General features: G+C 31.5%; 1 protein-coding gene across 2 annotated transcripts in view; it reads left to right on the top strand.

Moving 5' to 3' along the window:
• LOC106681930 (uncharacterized) overlaps positions 1-8,720 on the top strand; it is a 217,714-nt gene extending 208,994 nt beyond the window's left edge. Inside the window, exon 6 of one of the 2 annotated variants that reach the window (XM_014422524.3) lies at positions 7,171-8,720. In XM_014422524.3, coding sequence (XP_014278010.1) covers positions 7,171-7,229 — 59 coding nt within the window. In that variant the 3' untranslated portion in view covers positions 7,230-8,720. Of the gene's footprint in view, positions 1-7,167 lie in introns of both variants that reach the window. The other variant, XM_014422523.3, reaches the window with a different exon arrangement.
• Positions 8,721-20,452: the final 11,732 nt, after the last annotated feature.

The raw sequence follows: 20,452 nt of genomic DNA, 5'->3' as shown, positions 1-20,452 counted from the left end.
GTAATACCCTAATACATAATTGAAATACAATATAAACTGCTGTCCAGTGTTGATGAATAGTTGATAAAAAAAATATATATATATTTTTAGAGCACAAACCCATATAAGCAATAATATTTACGTATAATATAACGTTAGAAAGCAAAATATTTAAGAAAAAAAGCCGTAGAAAGTAATGAAAAGTAATATAAATTTAGTATACATAAATTTATGAATAAATGTTTGTACAGTAATTTTTATAATCCATTTACATAAATATGCAATGTATTAGAAGAAGAAATATACGGAAAAAGAAATTGTCGGGCCACGGTGTAGTTGTTCCATGGACGAACTTATACTCTGGCTCGATTACACCCATCGCAAATTGTAGCTATATAAATATAACATTTTCATAAATTTTAATTTCATAAATTATAAATACAACAGTACAAGAGCACAAGAGGAGAAAAAAGGCAGTTATTTCACCCCAATTTTTTATTACTTCCTTGAAAGATAGGTATAATTATTAGTGAAAATTGATGAGTTTGCTAAGTATACGTAGGGGGAATAAAAAATTGCGGCTGTTTCAAAACGTTAAAAATAAATATTTTTTTATTCGTATCTTTACTACGACCAACACAAATAGAAAATCTAAGAGAGCATCATTTAAAGTAGAGTAAATTTGCTAAAATATAAGCCCTACTAGAGCTATTTACGTTCAATAGTTCTCGAGATATAGTCATAAAAATGTTGTATGGAACGTACTGAAGGATGAGTAGTTAGTGAATTTATTTTGAAAAATCAATATCTCAAAAACCATTAGATGTACAGATGTCTTTTAGCACTCGAATTAAAGCTAGTTTAATGAGCTATAAACTAGTTTATGACGTTTATTTTCGTAGGAGTAATAGTTTTCATGAAATTTGCTAAAACAAATTGATTTATAATGGTTCGGACCAATTTTCATTTGCGAAATTTATATATAAATGTGAATATCATTAAAAGTACTAACCCTACAAAAGATAAGTGTCATAAACTACTTTATAGTCAGTTAAATCTTCTTTATTTTGAGCGTTGGCAGACATATGTGCGTCTTATGGGTCTAGAGATATATTTTTCAAAAATCCAACATGTTATAAGAACAACTAGAAATTAACACTTTGTGAGTTTATTTTGTCAAATATTATAAACAATACTAATCCTAAAAAAGGAAAGTTATAAACCATATTATAGTAAATTTAACTAGCTTTAATTTGAGTGCTGACAGACATCTGTACGTCCAATGGTTTTTGAAATAAAGATTTTCATAAATCAACCTTATTGTCCAAACTATAAATCAATATATTTTAGCAAATATCATGAAAACTACTATTCCTACGAAGGTAAGGGTCATAAACTACTTTATTGTACATTAAACTGGCTTTATTTTGATTGCTAATAGACATCTGTACGTCACATAGTTCCTTAGATATAGATTTCTCAAAATCAATTAACTAACTACTAATATTTCAGTACCTTTTTATGAAATGTTGCTTTTTAAAAGGCTATATCTCGAGAACTATTGGACGTAAATAGCTCTATTAGAACTAATATTTCAGAAAATTTACTCTTCTTTAAATAATGTTCTTTTAGATTTTATAGTGTTTTGGTAGTTTTTAATATATAAGCTCCGAATGAAAAATTAATGTTTTTTTAAGGTTTTGAAACAGTCGTCATTTTTTATTCCCTCTACCTATACTAGGCAGACTCATCGGTTTTGACTAGTAATTATACCTAGTTTTAATAAAATAATCAAAAATTAGGGTGAGATAACTGCCTTTTTTTCTTCCCGGCACTTGTACTAGATAGTTAAACGTTCACCACTCCCTTGGGGTACGTAGGTCTAATACACCAGATTTTTAAAATGGCTGCCGTATATTTTTTTTTATTTTAAAGCCAATAACCCCTTGCTTGAATATGTAACTTAGTAAAATTTAAAATATTATACTGACCAAATTTTGATATCTAACAAGATGGGTGTGGAGGTATATTTCATTTCCATTTTGAATGTAAACGTAATGTTATCGGAATACGGTGTCCAGTACCAGGTGCAGTGCAGTGCAAATCTAATTATAATGAATATATTTCAGGTTTTTATTTTTTACGAAGTTTCTTATATCCAGATGTAAAAAGTTTACCCACTAAATATTCTACTTTTATGATTTTGTTTTCCGTACACTCCCGTGAAACCACGATAAAACATAAATCTTTTTTTTTTTAAATAGGGTAAGTTAGCTAATATTTGAGCCCTAATAGAACTGATTACGTTTAATAGTTTCCAAGATACAGTTTTTCAGACACCAATATTTTTCTTCAAATAAAGAAGAGAAAACATTTGAGAATATACTTCGGCAAATACCAAGCAAACTACTATCCCAAAGAAATTAATCATTATCAACAACTTTGTGGTATATTTAAGAAACATCAAATTGAAACCTACACAACTCTTTACGTTTAATATTTTCCTTACTACAACAAAAAAATCAGCGCTATGTAAATTTATTTTGGAAAATATCATGAAAACTGCTACTCTTATGGAGATTTTCACTATAAACTACTTTATAATGTATTCAATAAGCGTCAGATTGAGCCGTCATAGACATCTCTAAGTCACAAAGTTCCTGAGATATTAATTATTTTATAATAATATTTCAGCTACTTGCAATAATTTAGAAGTCATGCCTATGAAACCTATAAAATATATGGCGGACATTAGAGAAATCATCGATATTAGAACTACGAACTCTCAAGGGGTGGTAAACTTTTTACCAAAGTATTTGCAAATATTTTTACATAAGAATCCGTGGACAGAAATTATTTTCCACTTACTTCAAGGTACAGCTAAAATTTAAGCCAATTTCACAGGACTAAGATATTGGCCAAAATACAGATTTTTCATTATCAGAAGAAACTTTTTTTTAATTTGAAAAACTATATCTCAAACGTAAAGAACTCTTAGGATTAAAACTTTGGCTAGGTTATACTACTTTTAATCGTAGGTTTCATAGCTTTGAAGTTACTAAAGCACCAAAAGACTTTAAAGTTACCAAACAATGTACAAATTTTAAGCTTTTCAGTTTTCGGCCACCGTTTTGCGATTTATTCTTATTTTTAGTCTTTACTTTTAATGTCAAAAAAACACCAACAACGAATATAAAATTAAACCTTGCCTTGAGGCGGGTTTCATCAAGTACTTTCGAAATTCCTGTTAATAAAAATCCTACTGATCGACCATCAAACCCATCGATGTTCGTATGTGTAATATTAAACGCACTCTGCTCTTGACTATTATATTAGTCGAAGATGCTACATTTCTAAATTAACTTCTAAACATCAAAAGATAAATAATCATTCAAAACTAAAAGAAATAAACTTAAAATCTCTTGAATTTGGCATAAGGACATTTCTATATAAAATATTTCCTTGAATATTACATTTTTTTTTTTTCCTCCTGGAACAAAGAAATATGCATTTACAAATATATACAATAGAAAAAAGATATGTACATATACCAGCTATTTCATTTTCTTGTTTTGCCGGGATGACATTATAAGAATGGTTGCTGGGTCCGCTGAAGGCAGTGTCAACAATGATGGCATATGTTTGCCTGGATGCTCACTAGGGATATGGAGGGGCTATTCCTGTTGGTGGTGTTGAAATGATGACTTCAGGCTGCAGAGCCAGAAGTCCCTCCCAAGGCGAGGACGTCGACCAAGGGGACAATGCTTTGCCACCTCCCAGGTCTTGGTGGAGGGGCTATTTCTCGGAATAGGGGGTTGGCACAGGCTTTCAGCCCATCAAAGAATTTGATGTGCCTACGGCCTATGAATTCCGGCACAGACGGGAGTTGGAGCTCCTCACATATTCCTCTGTTCCTGGCCCGCTGAATTGAAGTTCCTCTGACTATTCGCCTCAGGAGGGAGTTCTGGAAACTCTGAAGTTTGGAGAGCGTAGTCTTATAGAGGTGTCGCATGAGTGGTGCACCATGGAGCAGCGTTGGACGTATGATGGCCTTGTATATCTTGAGTTTCAGGCGTAGCGCGATCTGTTGTGAAGTAAGCAAGTGGTAGAGCCTATGCTAAATAGACATTATAGAGTTTAAAAAGGATTGAATTTACTAGTTTATGCCTTCTTGTTGTTGTTGACTGTTTCTTAAAGGCGTAAAACCCTTTGGTCATCAACGCCTATGGAATAATAAAAGTAAAAATATAATTTTTTTTTTTTTTTAATAATTTATTTATTGATATATACAACAAGTAAATTTGCTGTAGGTGACATAGTGACATGAAAAAAACATGTGGAGAATCTACCCACTGATAGAACTCCAATAACATTTCTAGAGGAAAAGATCTCGAGGCCATCTTCTTTTCAGACGCCTAGGAGGATTATTAGGTAATGAAGGAGAAGCCAGGTTAGAAACAAGTGGATTTTGGTGGTTGAGAAGTTTATTATGGAAGGAACGGTATCTGGTTTTGGCCAAATCGGCAACATATGGAATATTGAGGTCCTGATGGATGACTTAATTTGTGACAAAGTAAGGAGCATTAAGGATTTTACGAAGGATTTTGGACTGTAAGGATTGGATTCTGGAGGAATTTGATGGCTTAGTGGAGCCCCAAAGCTCAACTCCGTATGTCCAGATAGTCATGTAGATCAGTCTTTTGTATTGGCTTTGGATTGGCAATTTAGAACGTTTGTCTAGTAAATATATAAAAAAATAAAAAATAAAAATCTAAGAGGAGTTATAATTTATAAAGAAGGCGATGTGCTTTTAAAAATCAAACACTAATGTAATTTTAGCTTCCTCATCTGTGAGAGCATTTATGCCTTCTTTATTTAGAGTATTATGACTTCTATGCTTATTAACTCCATTATTCTTCACACCAACTTTCTAATTCAATAGAATGTTTCTAAGCAGAGCCAAAGCATATAAATAGTTGGATTTACTCTGATGACATAGTCTAAACAGCACTCAAAAGAAATAACAGATAAGTTGTAATCATGTTAAGAAAAATAGGAATTTCCAGTTACAGGTGGAAAACAATTTTTTTTAGATGAATTTCTGAAATAATATTGTCCTATATAATAGGAAATATGGACTTCCACTTGGTCGAACCTTTTAGCGGAATCCTTTTACCAGGGAAGAGATTGCTCTGCCCTGTACGAATCAATCTTGGAGATACACGGGCAGAGAATCGGCAACTGATTGATTACATGGTATCCTCAATGGACGTCTTTTCTATCAATTATATTTGTACTCAACATGTATAGAAATCCATCACCTTTCACATCCTGTAATATTCGATCCTGAAGCCTTATATTTAATGGATCATTATTCCCTCTGGACAAAAAGAGAAATTCTTTGAGCGGATTCTCATTCCATCATTTTTTTAGGATACGTCCACTTTCATTAGACAGCAAGTCAGTAACAGTTTACTTGAATAGCCATTTAACGGTTTTTAGGAGTAGACAGAATAAGAAGAAAAATGTAGTGGGAGTGGAAAAATGTGTTAGAGATTAATAAATGGAATTCGAATTTAAATCCTGAATGATGACACTTCGTTCCGGGTACCATAGATCAATGTTATTAAATGGAATCAGAGTGAAGCAACAGCGTAGTTGCTTGGCTAACAGTTAAATATGCTATTCTTTTATGAAAGTTACTGCGTCTTTAATTTGTTTTGGAAGTTGATAAGAGGATTATTTTAAAATGAGATACATCGATAAAGGATACAATTTAAAATATCAGTAAGTGGAATTTCGTCAATAATGGAGGCTTAACTTGACATACTAATACTATTGGCACTAGATACCTTTTTCTTATTTAGCCCCTTTCCTGATCATTTCTGCCATACGGGTGAGGGGAGGGGTCTACGTATCTAGAGGTAACCAAACTATTCTAACTATGGTGATGGGTCAAGTTTTCATTTCGTGGGACTGCTACATTAGTCGACCCTCCCGTCACAGGTCGTATACGAACCGGTGCCGCTACAGTCGCAAAACTTCCTCAGCTAGAAACGGCTCCAGTGGTACTAAATACCTATTCAATACGCCCTGGATTATGGTACTCAGCGATTTGATCAAGAGGCATGGACAGAAACTACTTACTCTAGTTTTTCCTTGAGTTCCAATTACTGATCTAAGAAGCTAAAATTCGTCTCCATGTTAATTGTGGTAGAAACGAATTTTAAAATTATTTGTCGTATGATTTAAGGGTTGACTTAGGCATCGGGCTCCTGCACAATATTATCCCGAACAGACTCGATCAGTAGACTGTTCCTGTTTTTAATTTTTCAGTATCATCTATTCAATTTATCGATAATCGAATTCATATATTGAATGTCTATAATCAATATAATGTGAAAAGACATCGGAAATTCGATTTTTGTGAACAACTTAAACTCGACAGGCTAAACTAACCGGCCTCTCTCTGTAGGCTTTTTTTTCGTACCCTCAAAATTGAAAAAAATAATTAATAAATAGGTACAAAAGATGCTAGTTGAAGTTTCCTTCCTTTTTCTACCCATGGTTACTTTAAGGGGTGTTGCAGGTATGTACTGTGTGTGCTGAAACGATGGTGCTGTATGCGCATTTAAACTATGTTGAGCGGGGAGGGTCCGCTTTGCTGGCTGTGAAAACCCAACGGAATACGAGGAATAGATTAAACGTACTACGCAAGTTTGTTATGTCGATTAGTAAAAAAAAATAAAATAAAATTTTCTACGCTATTTCAGTTTTCTTATGAATAACATTCTTAATAATAATGACTTAATAATTAGTAATTTAAAATAAAATAAATCAACTAGTGATAATAATTGCAGAATACAATTACAATTTTTTATCAGGTATTTGCAAGTACCAATCACAATTAATTGTAATTGTATCTCTGTCATTGTACCTGACACTTGTTCATCAATAATAGTTATTCATTCAAAAACATTCTATACAACCATTTTATACCCTGGACATCACCTACCTAGGTTAAACGAGCTGCTTAGGTATTGTCGGTCGACTTTTTCTAGTTTCCAATTCCATAGTATTAATCCATAACATTCTTCTATAAATAAATAAATTTTCGAATATGAAATACTTATATTTGAATGTACAACATAAAATATTCAATTAAACGATAACCAACTCTTATGCCAGCAGGTACGAAGCTCTCCGGCTGGGCGTTGGTGTTGCTTCCAAGCCTCCTGGCCGTTTCGTGACACCTGCGACTTTTTGACGCACGACAGTAGCACCTCAGGGGTCTAGCACGGCCCGCCTTCTGCAAGATGGAGGCTATTGCTTAGAGCAGAGGAGCTGTGAGGTGCAAAGAGGAGATCTTCAAAAACGAATTTGAAAAAGAAAAAAAAATAGATTATTATCTCTAATCCTTGTCGTGAGAAAAGAATTATACTTCTAACCAGAATATTAATGTTACCTGAATAATTGATTAATATATCCACTTGTATATTATTCTGTGACCCATTAGATATTACTATGTGAAAGGATTCATGTAAATAATGTTACTTACTTGTTGTATAAGCATTTAATGGAGTATTTAAAAATCTGTGTTTACTGCGTAAAAGGAGTTAAATCCATAAACATTGTTTTGAGACTATAGAAATTTAAAAAATTTGGGCTTTTATCCATTTAATTTTCAAAGTTTATTACGCATATTTATTAGACAACCTGTACTACAACACACGGCACTCAATAAAATAAATAAAACTGATTATACAAAAGCCCAAATTTTCCAATTCCGTTTTTCATGAAACTGTGTTTTGGATTTATTTACTATACACAGATATATCTCGAATGGATTATTTATTTTACCGTATACTTTTTTCCCATAGTGCAACTAGATTTGTTTTTCTACCCCTTTTTTCATCAACTATAATAACATACTAGTCTTGAATCTATGTACCAGCAACTGATTATATTAGTTAATAAGTTTTGCAAATTTTATCTAGAATAGAAATAAGAAAATTTGTTTTTTTGAATTACCAGAATTTATTTTGAGCTATAGTTCAGTATATCATGTTAAAATCTATCAATAGCAAAATATTAACATTGTATAAGTGTTAATTTAACTTAATAGCATATCAATGAAATATTTATTATAAAAAATTAACTAAAATCAAACACTGTAATATCAACGCTTATTTTTTTTAAGTAAGTACCTTATTGTTTACATTATTTTTAAATAAACCTCTGGGTCCTCTTCAATACATCTTATAAAACCAGTGTGTATCTGTTTAATAACAACTATATCCTATTAACTTAAAAAATACATACATATATTTTTGACTTATATTTCACTTGTTAATGTTTTATATGACTGAAAAATATTACTTTTATATAAATCCTGTTAAATATTGCAATGTCTCTCTTTAATTGTAAGTATTAATACATTCGATATGTATTTTCGTTATACCTTGATTATATTTTATAGAAATTGTTAAATTTTTATTTTTGTTTCAATTATAAACTTAATAATTGTTATTAGAATTAGTATTAATATTGAAGTAAAGACAAAATAAATTATTAGGATAGGTAGACTTAAATGTTCTCGAGTGCACTCTACTCTCTATGGTATTTATGTAAAGTTTCACAATGGTAATCTTTTAATGGATTCTTTGATACTTCCATAAAAAGCAATTGTCTTGATATTTCTATTGTATTATAATAAAAATAAATGTCATATTTTTGTTTCATTGGCTGAATTTAAAAATATCCTATTTCAATTTGTATACATTATCAGAAGGTTTTTTTTGTAAATATGTGGAAAGAGCATTAGCTCATTATGTTCCACACACATTCCAATTTATTTCCAACTCAACTGGCACAGTGTTCACTATCACAATTTCTACTTTCCTTGTCACGTGGAACAAGTAAAGTACTCCTTTTTAAAGTACTCCTTCTAAACGTTGAAAAGATCTTCTTACCTCTTCCGACAAATTTATCTTAATATGATTTGCAAAGAATTAGCATAGTACGATCGTAAGATCTACTTTTCTATCCTTAGGAAACACGATTTCCTGAAACATGATACAATTCCCAACAACACCCATCACATGCCATTAGTTCACTCCTAGTCCTCTCAAAGAACTCCTGATAGGTCTATCACCCTCCAGGGCGTAACAACCAAGATGAGTCTTGGCCTCCGCAATGAGCGGCCCATATTTCATTCATTCTGCAACCATACTTTTGTTGGTTCCTGCTCCCAGATACAATTTTAGTGTCCCCATGCTATAGCATCGTCCCACCTTAGCCTAGTTCATCCTAGATCGGATACTAACCTTTTTTTTTTATTTCTGATAAATGGAGACTACCACCCTATTCTGCCCATAGTAGGGGTCAAGTTTTCATTTAGTGGTTCCACCATAGAAACAAAAGTCGACCCTAGACCGGATCCGAATCGATGCCGAAGTTGCCCATACCTACACCTCAATTCCCGCGGCTACAAATGACCCTGGATACATAGGACAGAGCTCGAAGCAGGACACTTCAAGTGCCTTCTTCAGGACCTCATATTCATTCATTAACCAAAACCGATTAGCTGTAAATGTCCTATAGCACCCTATTCTTCCTAATTCACCACTCACCTACATCCCTAAATAGTTTAATGATGTGAGAATATAATTTTCCGTTCAAAGATCATTAGGTCTCTTAACAGATGATCCAGCTCTGCGAACTGTAAATGACTAAAAGTCGTTATACAGATTCAACATGGTTTACTTACTGATCCTAGGTATGAGTTGCCAGGTGGGAGGTGCTTCTCGATTTCAGCAGCCATACCATTTCTTCAAGTGCCAAGGTAAGTGAGCTCCTTAACCTGCTTAAATATCCCATCATTTTGAGTTAGGATCTCTTAGGAATCCTACCCATATGCCCCATAGGAACATAGGATCCCACTACTAAAAGAATGTTATCTCCACTACCTGTGCACATTAATTGGGACATAGCTTTTGGTAAATTGAAAGTAAAAATCCCTGCCTAACCAGGTTTTTTGAGGAAATCAAGATTTCTAAGGGCATATTTTTTTAAAGACTAAATTTAAAAATAATAGACAATGAAATTACAGAAATTGATTTAATAGAGGATATAATACTTATAATAAAAACTTAATTTGAAAGAAAATTGATGGCTGCATTAGAATTACAACAAACGCCACATGTTATGAGATGCTTAACTCTGATTGGATCGAAATTTCGATAATAGTGGAATTTATATACATATAGTGGAATATGAATACATCAAAACCTTTTTTGACGGTAAGATAACCGATTAGTCAGCTATAGTTTATTCTAAGACACTTACGATTTACTTCACTCGGCATCTACTACGGCTGAAGTTACAGTACTGTTACGTGCACTAAGACAGAGCACAGTTGATCAAGCCAACATATAGTTCTTGACAATGGCAATGCGGAATCTTTAAATGATAATTTTTTAAAAATAAAATCTTTACTCTTAGATAAAGAATGTATAAAATAAATTATGAATAGTTCAAAGTTAATAAATTAACCAGCTTGTGCTAATCCATAATAGTTTTCTGAAATATTACAAATTTGAAGCTGTCTGGTATTATGTATCTCTTATGAATCCTACCGATATGCCCATTGGAACATAAGATCCCACTACTGAAGGAATGTTATCTCCACCATCTGTGCACATTAATTGGGACATAGCTTGGTAAATTGAAAGTAAAAAACGCTGCCTAACCAGGTTTTTTGAGGAAATCAAGATTTCTGAGAGCATTTTTTTTTTTTTTTACGAAAGTCATTTTCCCAGCTACCACCTCAATTATAATTATTGTAATCTAATTGCATTAGGATTTTTCTAACAAGTGTTTGATGATAGTTAAAACAGGCCTATTGTATGTGTTGTAAATATCTGTATAAATGATCAATTATCAATGGAGTATGCAAAAACGTTCCAGCAATACTAACAATTAAATGAATCATTTCTCTCTATTATTTTTTATATCGTCGTGTTACCCCACAATTCCGAAAAAATAATAATAATTAGTGCGTCATTCTAGAGGCATATTCGTCGAGTCAAAAGACATTATAAAGTATCCTATTCAAAGATAGTTGTAACGAGACCTCTCCAGACGATATGTTGATTTTTTAACTTGCGAAGTATAATTTTTGTGATATTTTATGCTAAGGATAAGGATACATAGGCTCTTATTACTAGAAAATTATAAACACACTGACTAATTTTGGTCTTATTCCTGTGAACCATTATGTTTCCTTAGGCGCAAAAAAGTTTTTTTTTTTTTTAAAAAAAAGAAGGATTACAAGTGCAACTATTAATGAAGTACAATTTATACTTAAGAAATAATACTGTAAAGAGATTGAGAAAATTTGGGGCTCTCTACACTGTAAAATTACTCATAGATATGCTCCAAAAAAAAAATTTACACTTTAAAATGTTTTAGTTGCACTTATCTTTAATTTTAGCTACATTTTTAATATGATCATTGAGATTGACACCGACTATCCATTATTTGTATTTGCGTAATAAAAATAGATCCTGTATTTCCATATTTTAAAATCCGAATAAATAATAAATAATTATATGAAATTGGTGAATGACGCAATCTTCCTTGTTTAAATATAACAATTTATTTCATATACAACTACGACGTTTCGGGGTTATCCCCCATCTTCAGGTTGCTCATTCACTATTTTATATATAATGTGTAATTAACTCCTAAATTTGTCATTACTATTATTAATATTAAAATATATTATTGTCAATTATTAAATAAAAAACTTTTTGTTATATCAACTATTAAACATTTTTCAAGGAGAATAATTACCTTCCTGCAATTAAGGAGTTAATTACACATTATATATAAAATATTTAATCAGCAACCTGAAGATGGGGGATAACCCCTAAACGTCATTGTTGTACATGAAATAAATTGTTATATTTAAATAAGGAAGATTGTGTCATTCACCAATTTCATATTAGTTCTAGAAACTCTTCCAGTAGAAAATCTTTGATTTAATAATAAATAATTTTGTTTTTCTGACCTCAAAGTGTTCTATTACACTAACCACGAGGAAAGCCGACGAAAATACGCTCAAGTAGCCTGATTATTCTTATTTGTAAGAACACTCGAATTCAAGCTAACATTCTTATCGTTCATGATAAAATCATCACCTTGTTCATTCACATTCTGGTGAGGAAGTCATCACAAAATCAATTTTTATAAATTTTATTACTTTATGTAATTAAAGAGGTTTATTGTTTAGATTACAGACGCATATGGCCATATTTAATACTAATCTTTACTGAAAAAAATTTGGATTAGAACTGCCTATCGTTTCTTATGAAATGTCCTCGAAGGCAGTTCGAAAAAATAAAACGCCATCTAAAGTAAAGAAACAAAGCTGTTGTTTTGAATAACTTCTTTTAATAGGAAACACAAAGGAAATTTCATTTAGAAAAACACATCAAGCCTTTGTGAACTTATTTTTTTTCACTCTCAAATATGAAAGGGATTTCAATTTTGCTGCAGCCAAATTAAATACCTACTACATCGAAACCTTTTACTGGAAAATTGAACAATGTAATAGCTTGTTTTCTGAAGGGGAAAAATCATTTTAAAAAAAGGATGAAAGGTCATCGTCGATACCGAAAGGTTTTTTATGTACTCAGGAAGTACGTATTATAATATACAAACATGTTTATACAAAGGATTTGCAATATGTATAATATTACATATAAATTAAAACAAAAACTTTTTTCATAATTTTTATTTTTCTCGGCCCTCAAATTATGATAATTAAAGGGAAACCAATAAAAATTAATTTATCCAAGTTTTAATTTTGTTTCAATTGTATGTACATATAAACACTTATATTGTAATTTTATTCAATTTATCTCTTTTAAATTTTTTTTATTTATTAAAACACTCTTTTGAAAAAAAAACAGTGATAGTTAAATTAAAATAAATGAGAGTATAAATGTTTCTAAATCGGTTTAAGCATAATAGCCTAAAATTTAAAACTTGAATAATTAAATTTGAAGGATCTCCCTGATATGGCTAATATGTATATAATATATTTATATAATACACCAATTATAGATACAATTGGATAATAATAGATATAATTATGATAGTAATAATAATAATAATAATATTTATTCTGGGATTGATCCCTTTAGAATAATTTACAGGCGTCAAAATTAGGCTGTAGAGCCTTAAAGTAAATCACAAAATAGAGATGAAATTACAAGATATCATAAAATAATGCAATGAATTTATAACTATACAAATAAACAAATATAATTAACAGAATATATAAAATAATGATAAAAGAAATAAAATAAAACCACTTTTCATATCATAAAAAATAAGACTTCTGGTAATAAATAAAACGAAAAAAAAATGATAAAAAATACAATTAAACTAAAAAATAATCAGTGAAAAGATATACTTTCTGCTATTGTACATATTTACAGTTATAAACTAAGAAATAAAATACAGAAAATATATAAAGCTTTTTTGAAACTTTAAATTGTGATTCTTCCGGAATTGGGTGAACAGGTAGTCGAAGATACGGGATTTGAAGATTGGAAGGGTATTAGAACTACGAATAAAGGAGGGAATGGAACTCCATAGGGAAGAGGAACGGGTGAGGAAAGATCTACCAAAGGCTGCGGTTTTTTTCAAAGCTCTTTATTTTTTATATGGTTACAGAATACATAATAATATAATGCAATACATTATATATATACAATTTACATTATATCTTCGTTTGCCGTATGGCATTATAAGATGAGCAAACATGGTCCGCTGAAGGCGGTTATACATTGGTGGCATGATAGCTGGGGGGGCTTACAAGAAATGGGGAGGGGCCATTCCGGTTGGTGATAACTTCATGGTTGTGGTGGTGTTTTGACTTCAAGCTGCAGAGCCCGAAGACCTTCCCTCGGCGAGGACGTCTACCAAGAGGACTGTGCTTTGCCACCTCCCAGGTCTTGTTGGAGGGGTGATTTCTCTGAATAGCGGGATGGCACAGGCCTTCAGCCCATCAAAGAATTTGATGTGCCTTCGGCCTAAATACTCCGGCACAGAGGGTAGCTGGAGTTCCTGGTGAATGGTGGTGTTTCTGGCTCTCTGTAGAGTTGTTCCACGAACGATTCGCCGGAGGACGGAATTCTGATAGCTCTGCAGCTTTTCAAGCGTGGTTTGGTAGAGGTGGCGCAGAGGTGCACCATAGAGCAGAATCGGGCGGATTATCGCCTTGTAGATTTGCAGCTTCAGCCTTAGTGAGAGTTGCGGGGATTTCAGGAGATGGAAGAGCCTGTAGCTCTTCTGGCGGTCCAGCTTAAGTCTCTACCGAACGTGACTGGAGGAGGTGAGGTGCCTATCCAGTGTGACGCCCAGGTAGAGAATGGAGTTGGAGATTCGCTGGTCGACTTCATCCACTTTGAACTACCACCTTCAAAGTGGATGAAGTCGACCAGCAGTGGCTTCTTTCCTTTTTGAAACGACATCGCGATGGCGTCCGTTATTGCCGGGGTTCACCCTAATCCCAATACTTCTAAGCGCATTAGTAATGATGCAACCAAAGGCTGCGGTGCGATGGGCAGTTACATATAAGTCTGAAGGCCGCGAGCGGGTATTGCGAGAATGCACTGAGGACTTAAATTGAAGAACATAGTAGAACATTTTGATGTAAAACAACTTTTTGATCAAAGGTTTACAATTAAAAAATGAAATTGATAAAAAGGGAAATGTAAGAATAAATTAAAAAATAATAGACAACGAAATTACAGAAATTGATTTAATAGAGGAAATAATACTTATAATAAAAACTTAATTTGAAAGGAAGCTAATGACTGCATTAGAATTACAACAAACGCCACATGTTATGAGGTGCTTAACTTTGATTGGATCGAAATTCCGATAACAGTGGTATTCATCAAAACCACTTTTGACGGTAAGATAACCGATTAGTCAGCTATAGTTTATTCTGAGGCGCTTACGATTTACTTCACTCGGCGTATACTACGGCTGAAGTTACAGTATTATTACGTACACTAAGACAGAGCACAGTTGATGAAGCCAACGTATAGTCCTTGACAATGGCCATGAACCCAAAACTTATAGATTAAATAAAAGTATTGTTAAATATGTAATATTTGATTGCGAAATATTTAAATGATAAAATTTTTTAAATAAATTCTTTACTCTTAGATAAAGAATGTATAAAATAAATTACGTATAGCTCAAAGTTAATAAATTAACCAATTTGTGCTAATAATAATATTTGTCTGAAGTATTACAAAGTTGAAGCTGTCTGGTATAATGTGATATGTCTTATATTATGTTTTGGCCAGGAAAAAAAGGATATAATGCATTAACGTAGAATATAAATTAACAATAAAAATTAGTCATTAAATCTAATTATTAGTCATTAAATCATCGAATCACCTTGATTCGATTCTGCACGAAAAATTGCTGAAGTAAGGCAACCTCAGAAATTATAGGGAGTAAAAAAATTAATTATCTGAGTAAAAAAGACACCTCCAGAGAATCAGGAGTTTTGTCCCGGCCAGGATTTTGCTAGGACCGTTATAATTCCTAAATTTATCTAATAATTCTATGCTGAATCTTTTCTCTTCAAATAGTCAGAGGATTAAAATAAAGTTCATGGTTGCTTGTGATGAAAGATATAACTTGTTTATCCCTGCGAGAACACTGGCATTAGATATGTTTCCTTCTCATTCATTCGAAATATACAGGATATAAAGCTGACTCGCATAAATAATATAATATTATCAAGAAAGTCTATCCCACACACAAAATTGATAAAACTGCATACTTTTTAATAAGAGTTTTCTTTTTAATCTGTAAACAGTTTACGTAATAATAAATTACACGGTCCCTTACTATATCATATTGCCCGAATTGTAGCAGATATTTATTCAGAATATTGATTAAATACAATGATACACAAAATACCATTTTATATTACTGTTCATATATACATTTGTTGAATATATAATAACCACGATACCAGATTAAATTTTACAATAGAATTAGAAATATAATACACCATTTTTAGATGTACTTTTAATTAGAAAATCGAATGAGGAAATACAAACAAAATGGTGAAAAAACCTATTCACTCATTTAAAGAGTTATATTAAAAATTATATTCTTCAGTGAAACAGAAAAATCATATCATATAGCAGTTTTGGAATAAGATTTATAATCATTTCATTCATAATAACCAATCATTTTTTTAAAGTAACAATACTGTTTTTTTTTTAATAATAATTTACAATTATGAGAATTCAAACCGTGCTTTCGTAATTCTCTTGTGTTTTCCAGTCAGAAATTTAGAATAGCACAGCAGGGATAGTATTTCAGCTAGGAAAAAGTAGTGTAACTTTAATTTTCATAGGTGAAAATAAAATATTTTATTTTTCGTTGAACAAATAAATGCCAGAGAAGCGGAGGGAGGTTGTAAACTTTTTTATTTCATTTTCTACGATAGAATCAATATATAGATATTTTATCTATTTTATATCAACATATTTGAAAATCTAATTCTTCCTCCTTTTCCCAGTTAGCCTCTTTTTTTAACCCTATAGGAGTCCGAGATGTGGTAGTTAAAATGTGTGACAATAATTTGACTAATTAATACAACTTCATACCAATGGAAACAGGCTCACCAGACTAATATTATTAACTTAGCTTTAGAAATAGTTTACTAAAGGAAATGGATCAAGAAATTATTTAAAAAACCTACTTTATAATTTATAATGGTTTATCAACTTTATTTATTATTTTTATATATTATTTATTATCAATTATATGGTTCGAGTCATAAATAACTTCCGTTTTTTTATCATTTATTTTGCTCTCATTAAATAACAAAATTATATTAATTTATTATAAAGTCACCACAATTGTCTATTTTTAGCAGTTTATCAATATCAGAACGCATAGGATAGAACACACAAAATGAAAAAAATCCTAAAATATTTCTAATAATAATAATAAGTTGGGAAAAAATTACGCAAAATTAACACAATGAAAAAAACAAATTATGCTGTACAAGTAGACAACTAATAATGTTTCGTATTAAATGTAAAATAATAAATAATAAAATGCAGTGGAAACCAAAATAAAAATTGAAATCATTGATCATTCATAAGCCACTATAAATAAAAAACTAATCTAAACATATCACTTCTCTCCCCACACATAAACATTAATAACCACAGTGCTGATTATATGGCCAGAAATAAATAAAAACACAATCAATATCACTTAAATACAAAACTATCAAAACAGGAAAAAAACTTTTACGGTATCGGTCAGTGTCGATTAAATCAATTAGATAGAATATGATAGTGCTGTTATAAAACTTTTATGTGAACATTTATCACTGAAATTGAGTTTATCTGGTAATAAATTAAATGGTATTCATCATAATGATGAATTAAAAATGAGTTTTTTAAAAAATTAAACATACCCTTTGAAGCAATATCATTCGCCCCCAATGTTTAAATTCATTATTCACAACGTCACGTCCAATATATTTTATACTATGTTGGAATATTTGAATAACATATATATTCCGGGATCGTGTCAGTTTCATGATGCATACAGGAACGCATACGTAAAAGGTTTCTACTATTATTAATTAATATGAAATATACATTTATAATAAGCATTAATGTGGAAATGATCTCAGTATTAAACCTGAAATATTCAGATCCCTGGAATTTTCCAAAATAAACTGAATGAAGTTTTACTAATTATATTGCTTCTTTTACCTGCATTAATAGATTATAACAATTAAAACAAAAAAATATTTAAATCGAAATAGTTTTATTTTTATTTTAGGAATACGGTTGACAATGCCAAATTATACTTCATAATTTATTCTAGCAATTACGATAATATTTTTATTACATTTGGCGAAAACTGCTAAAAAATACTTTCTTGTGTTTCTGAAAAGGAAAAGAGGAGAGTACGACCATGCTGAAAAAATTTCCCAGAACCCTCAGACTGGTAAGATTAAGCTCCTTTCGCATAACTTATTCAAAAGCACCAAGTAAATCAAATTTAAAAAATATACTCGAGATCTTTACTTATTTCTTTAGAATTGATAAAAGTGATTTAGCATTCAAAGGTCTTGACAAGCTTAGCGAGATTACAAACGACATCAAATTACCAAACGGCAAATATTAAAGTCTGATGATCCAAACCTCAAATTCACCAAGTGGCTGCTCAGTATCTCTATCCTGACTGAAAGACTTCGACTGCGATCCAATAGGATAGGACCACCGTGTGGTAGGATGGACTTTTACGAAGTAATGAGGAAGCCCTTATTCAAACACAGAATTTCAAATCCCCGCACTAATAACAAACCATAGTTCTTTAAAATAAAAGATAAAGAGATCAACTTATCTTATAGTCCGCAAACAATTAATTATAGTGGATAACTAGAACAATTTTGTGAAGGAAACATAAAAAGATATTGGAATGCTAAAACAATAAGCGTAAATGTAGCCAACAGTTCCACCAAAGCCCCATCACAATTCAGTCAGGAAAGATATCCACAAATTCACAACATAAAATTCAATCCCAACAGATTGATTGAGTACCTTATTTCAGGACATCCTCCCACCAAAATAAGAAAAGCTGCGAGACATTTTTTATGCATTGATAAACATAATTTAGATCGTGAAATCACTTTAAAAAGTGCTAATTGATCATAATAGTTAATTATAAAAATAAAGAGAACCAAAGCTACAGACAGCCAATGAGTGTTATATACAACATTTCCAAGTCAAATGTAACCTTTTCCATTTCAAATAGAACCCTTTCAAATGAATTGTAACAAATTTTCATTATAAATGAAACTTATTCCTTTTCAATTGTAACCCAACCGAACTTCAATAGTTTCATAAAAACTATATTTTATTTCTTGTATTAATTAAAAATAATTATGTTACATTTAATAACCTATAGATTTTCGTAGTTGCTAATATCGATATTTTATTCTAGAAACATTACGATTTATTACTGTAAAGTTTAGGAGAATTATTCATTTATTAGATAAATGATATTCTAATTTCAAAAGTATTAATATCAACTAGATATAAAATTATGTGTTAATTTATTTTTAAATACTTCTCAACATAATTGTCATTTTTTTTAGAGGGAGGGGAGGGAAAGTGGATTCAAACAATGTAATAGTTTTATGTGTCAAGATTTACCATTGTGATTTAATTGCAATAGTTTGGGAGAATTCTTTGGTACACGTGACGATTTTCAGGTTTACCAGGATTCTATTTCCGAATTAAAAGCATCATTTATGACCGCGCATGCACATTTTGATTTAGTGTTACTTTTGAAGGTTTCTGCGGTAAGGGGAACTTTTATTAGGTTTTCGAGGTGTTCTGATCCTATTTGTTGAATTGCATGTATGTTTATTTTTTCTTTTGCAGACTCACCTAGAACCAACATACTAGACTTAAAAGACATGAACTCAACCGACGATTCAGCCAACTACCCCGAATGCTCAGCCAGATCTCTCATCTCTCACTATAAAACAAACAACTAATTTATAAGACTATACTCCGACCTATCTGGACCTACGGACTTGAACTTTGGGGAGCAGCTAAACCGTCGAACATCAAACATATCCTATCCTTTCAACCCAAAATCCTTAGAACCATAGTTAATGCACCCTATTATGTTTTCAACAGAACACTACACCATGACCTACATATCCCTTTTGTCCTTGACCTCATACCAACCAAATTCTCAAAATTTCAATCCTTTCCAACCATCCTAATCCTTTGGTTTCTAACCTTATCTAGTTCCGCCCATCCCTACAGCCCACCTAGAAGTTTGAAACGGCAGTGGCCAAGTGACTTATTGTAAAATAAATATGGACAATTGGAGTTCTGGCAATGGTCAGATTCTCCACTCAAGTTGAGTGTTTGCGGCTTTAGCGCACTTGCTCAGCCTCCACTGGTTCACTACCAGTGATGCGGCGAGAGGGAAGCGCTGGGATCTTTAGAGCTCTGCTCTACCCCTCACACGTGGGGGAAAGAGTGGGCTCTGGGATCCTCAGGTCGATTGTGTAAATATTGTATATAAGAGTGTAAATGTGACTAGAGATTATATTATTTTATTTTATTTATTTATTTTTTCATATGGTACATAGTTTGATTATTTTCATTTTATTTATTTTTCTGTTTGTATAAATTTTAAGCGAGATTTTTTTTCCTTCATTTATTTATTTTTATTCTTATTCTATTTTAGTATGAAAGTGATCATTCATCACTATTTATTTTAAGTACCTTACTCACTAGTACCTTACTCATCACACTATTAAAACTGTAATAAAATTAATTGATTAGAATTTGCTTTTCTTTTTTTTTTTTTGTTT

Source organism: Halyomorpha halys, unplaced genomic scaffold (genome assembly GCF_000696795.3).
Source record: "Halyomorpha halys isolate HHAL.00 unplaced genomic scaffold, Hhal_1.1 Scaffold374.1, whole genome shotgun sequence".
NCBI classification, from domain to species: Eukaryota; Metazoa; Arthropoda; class Insecta; order Hemiptera; family Pentatomidae; genus Halyomorpha; species Halyomorpha halys.
This window is presented reverse-complemented; position numbering and strand designations above follow the sequence as displayed.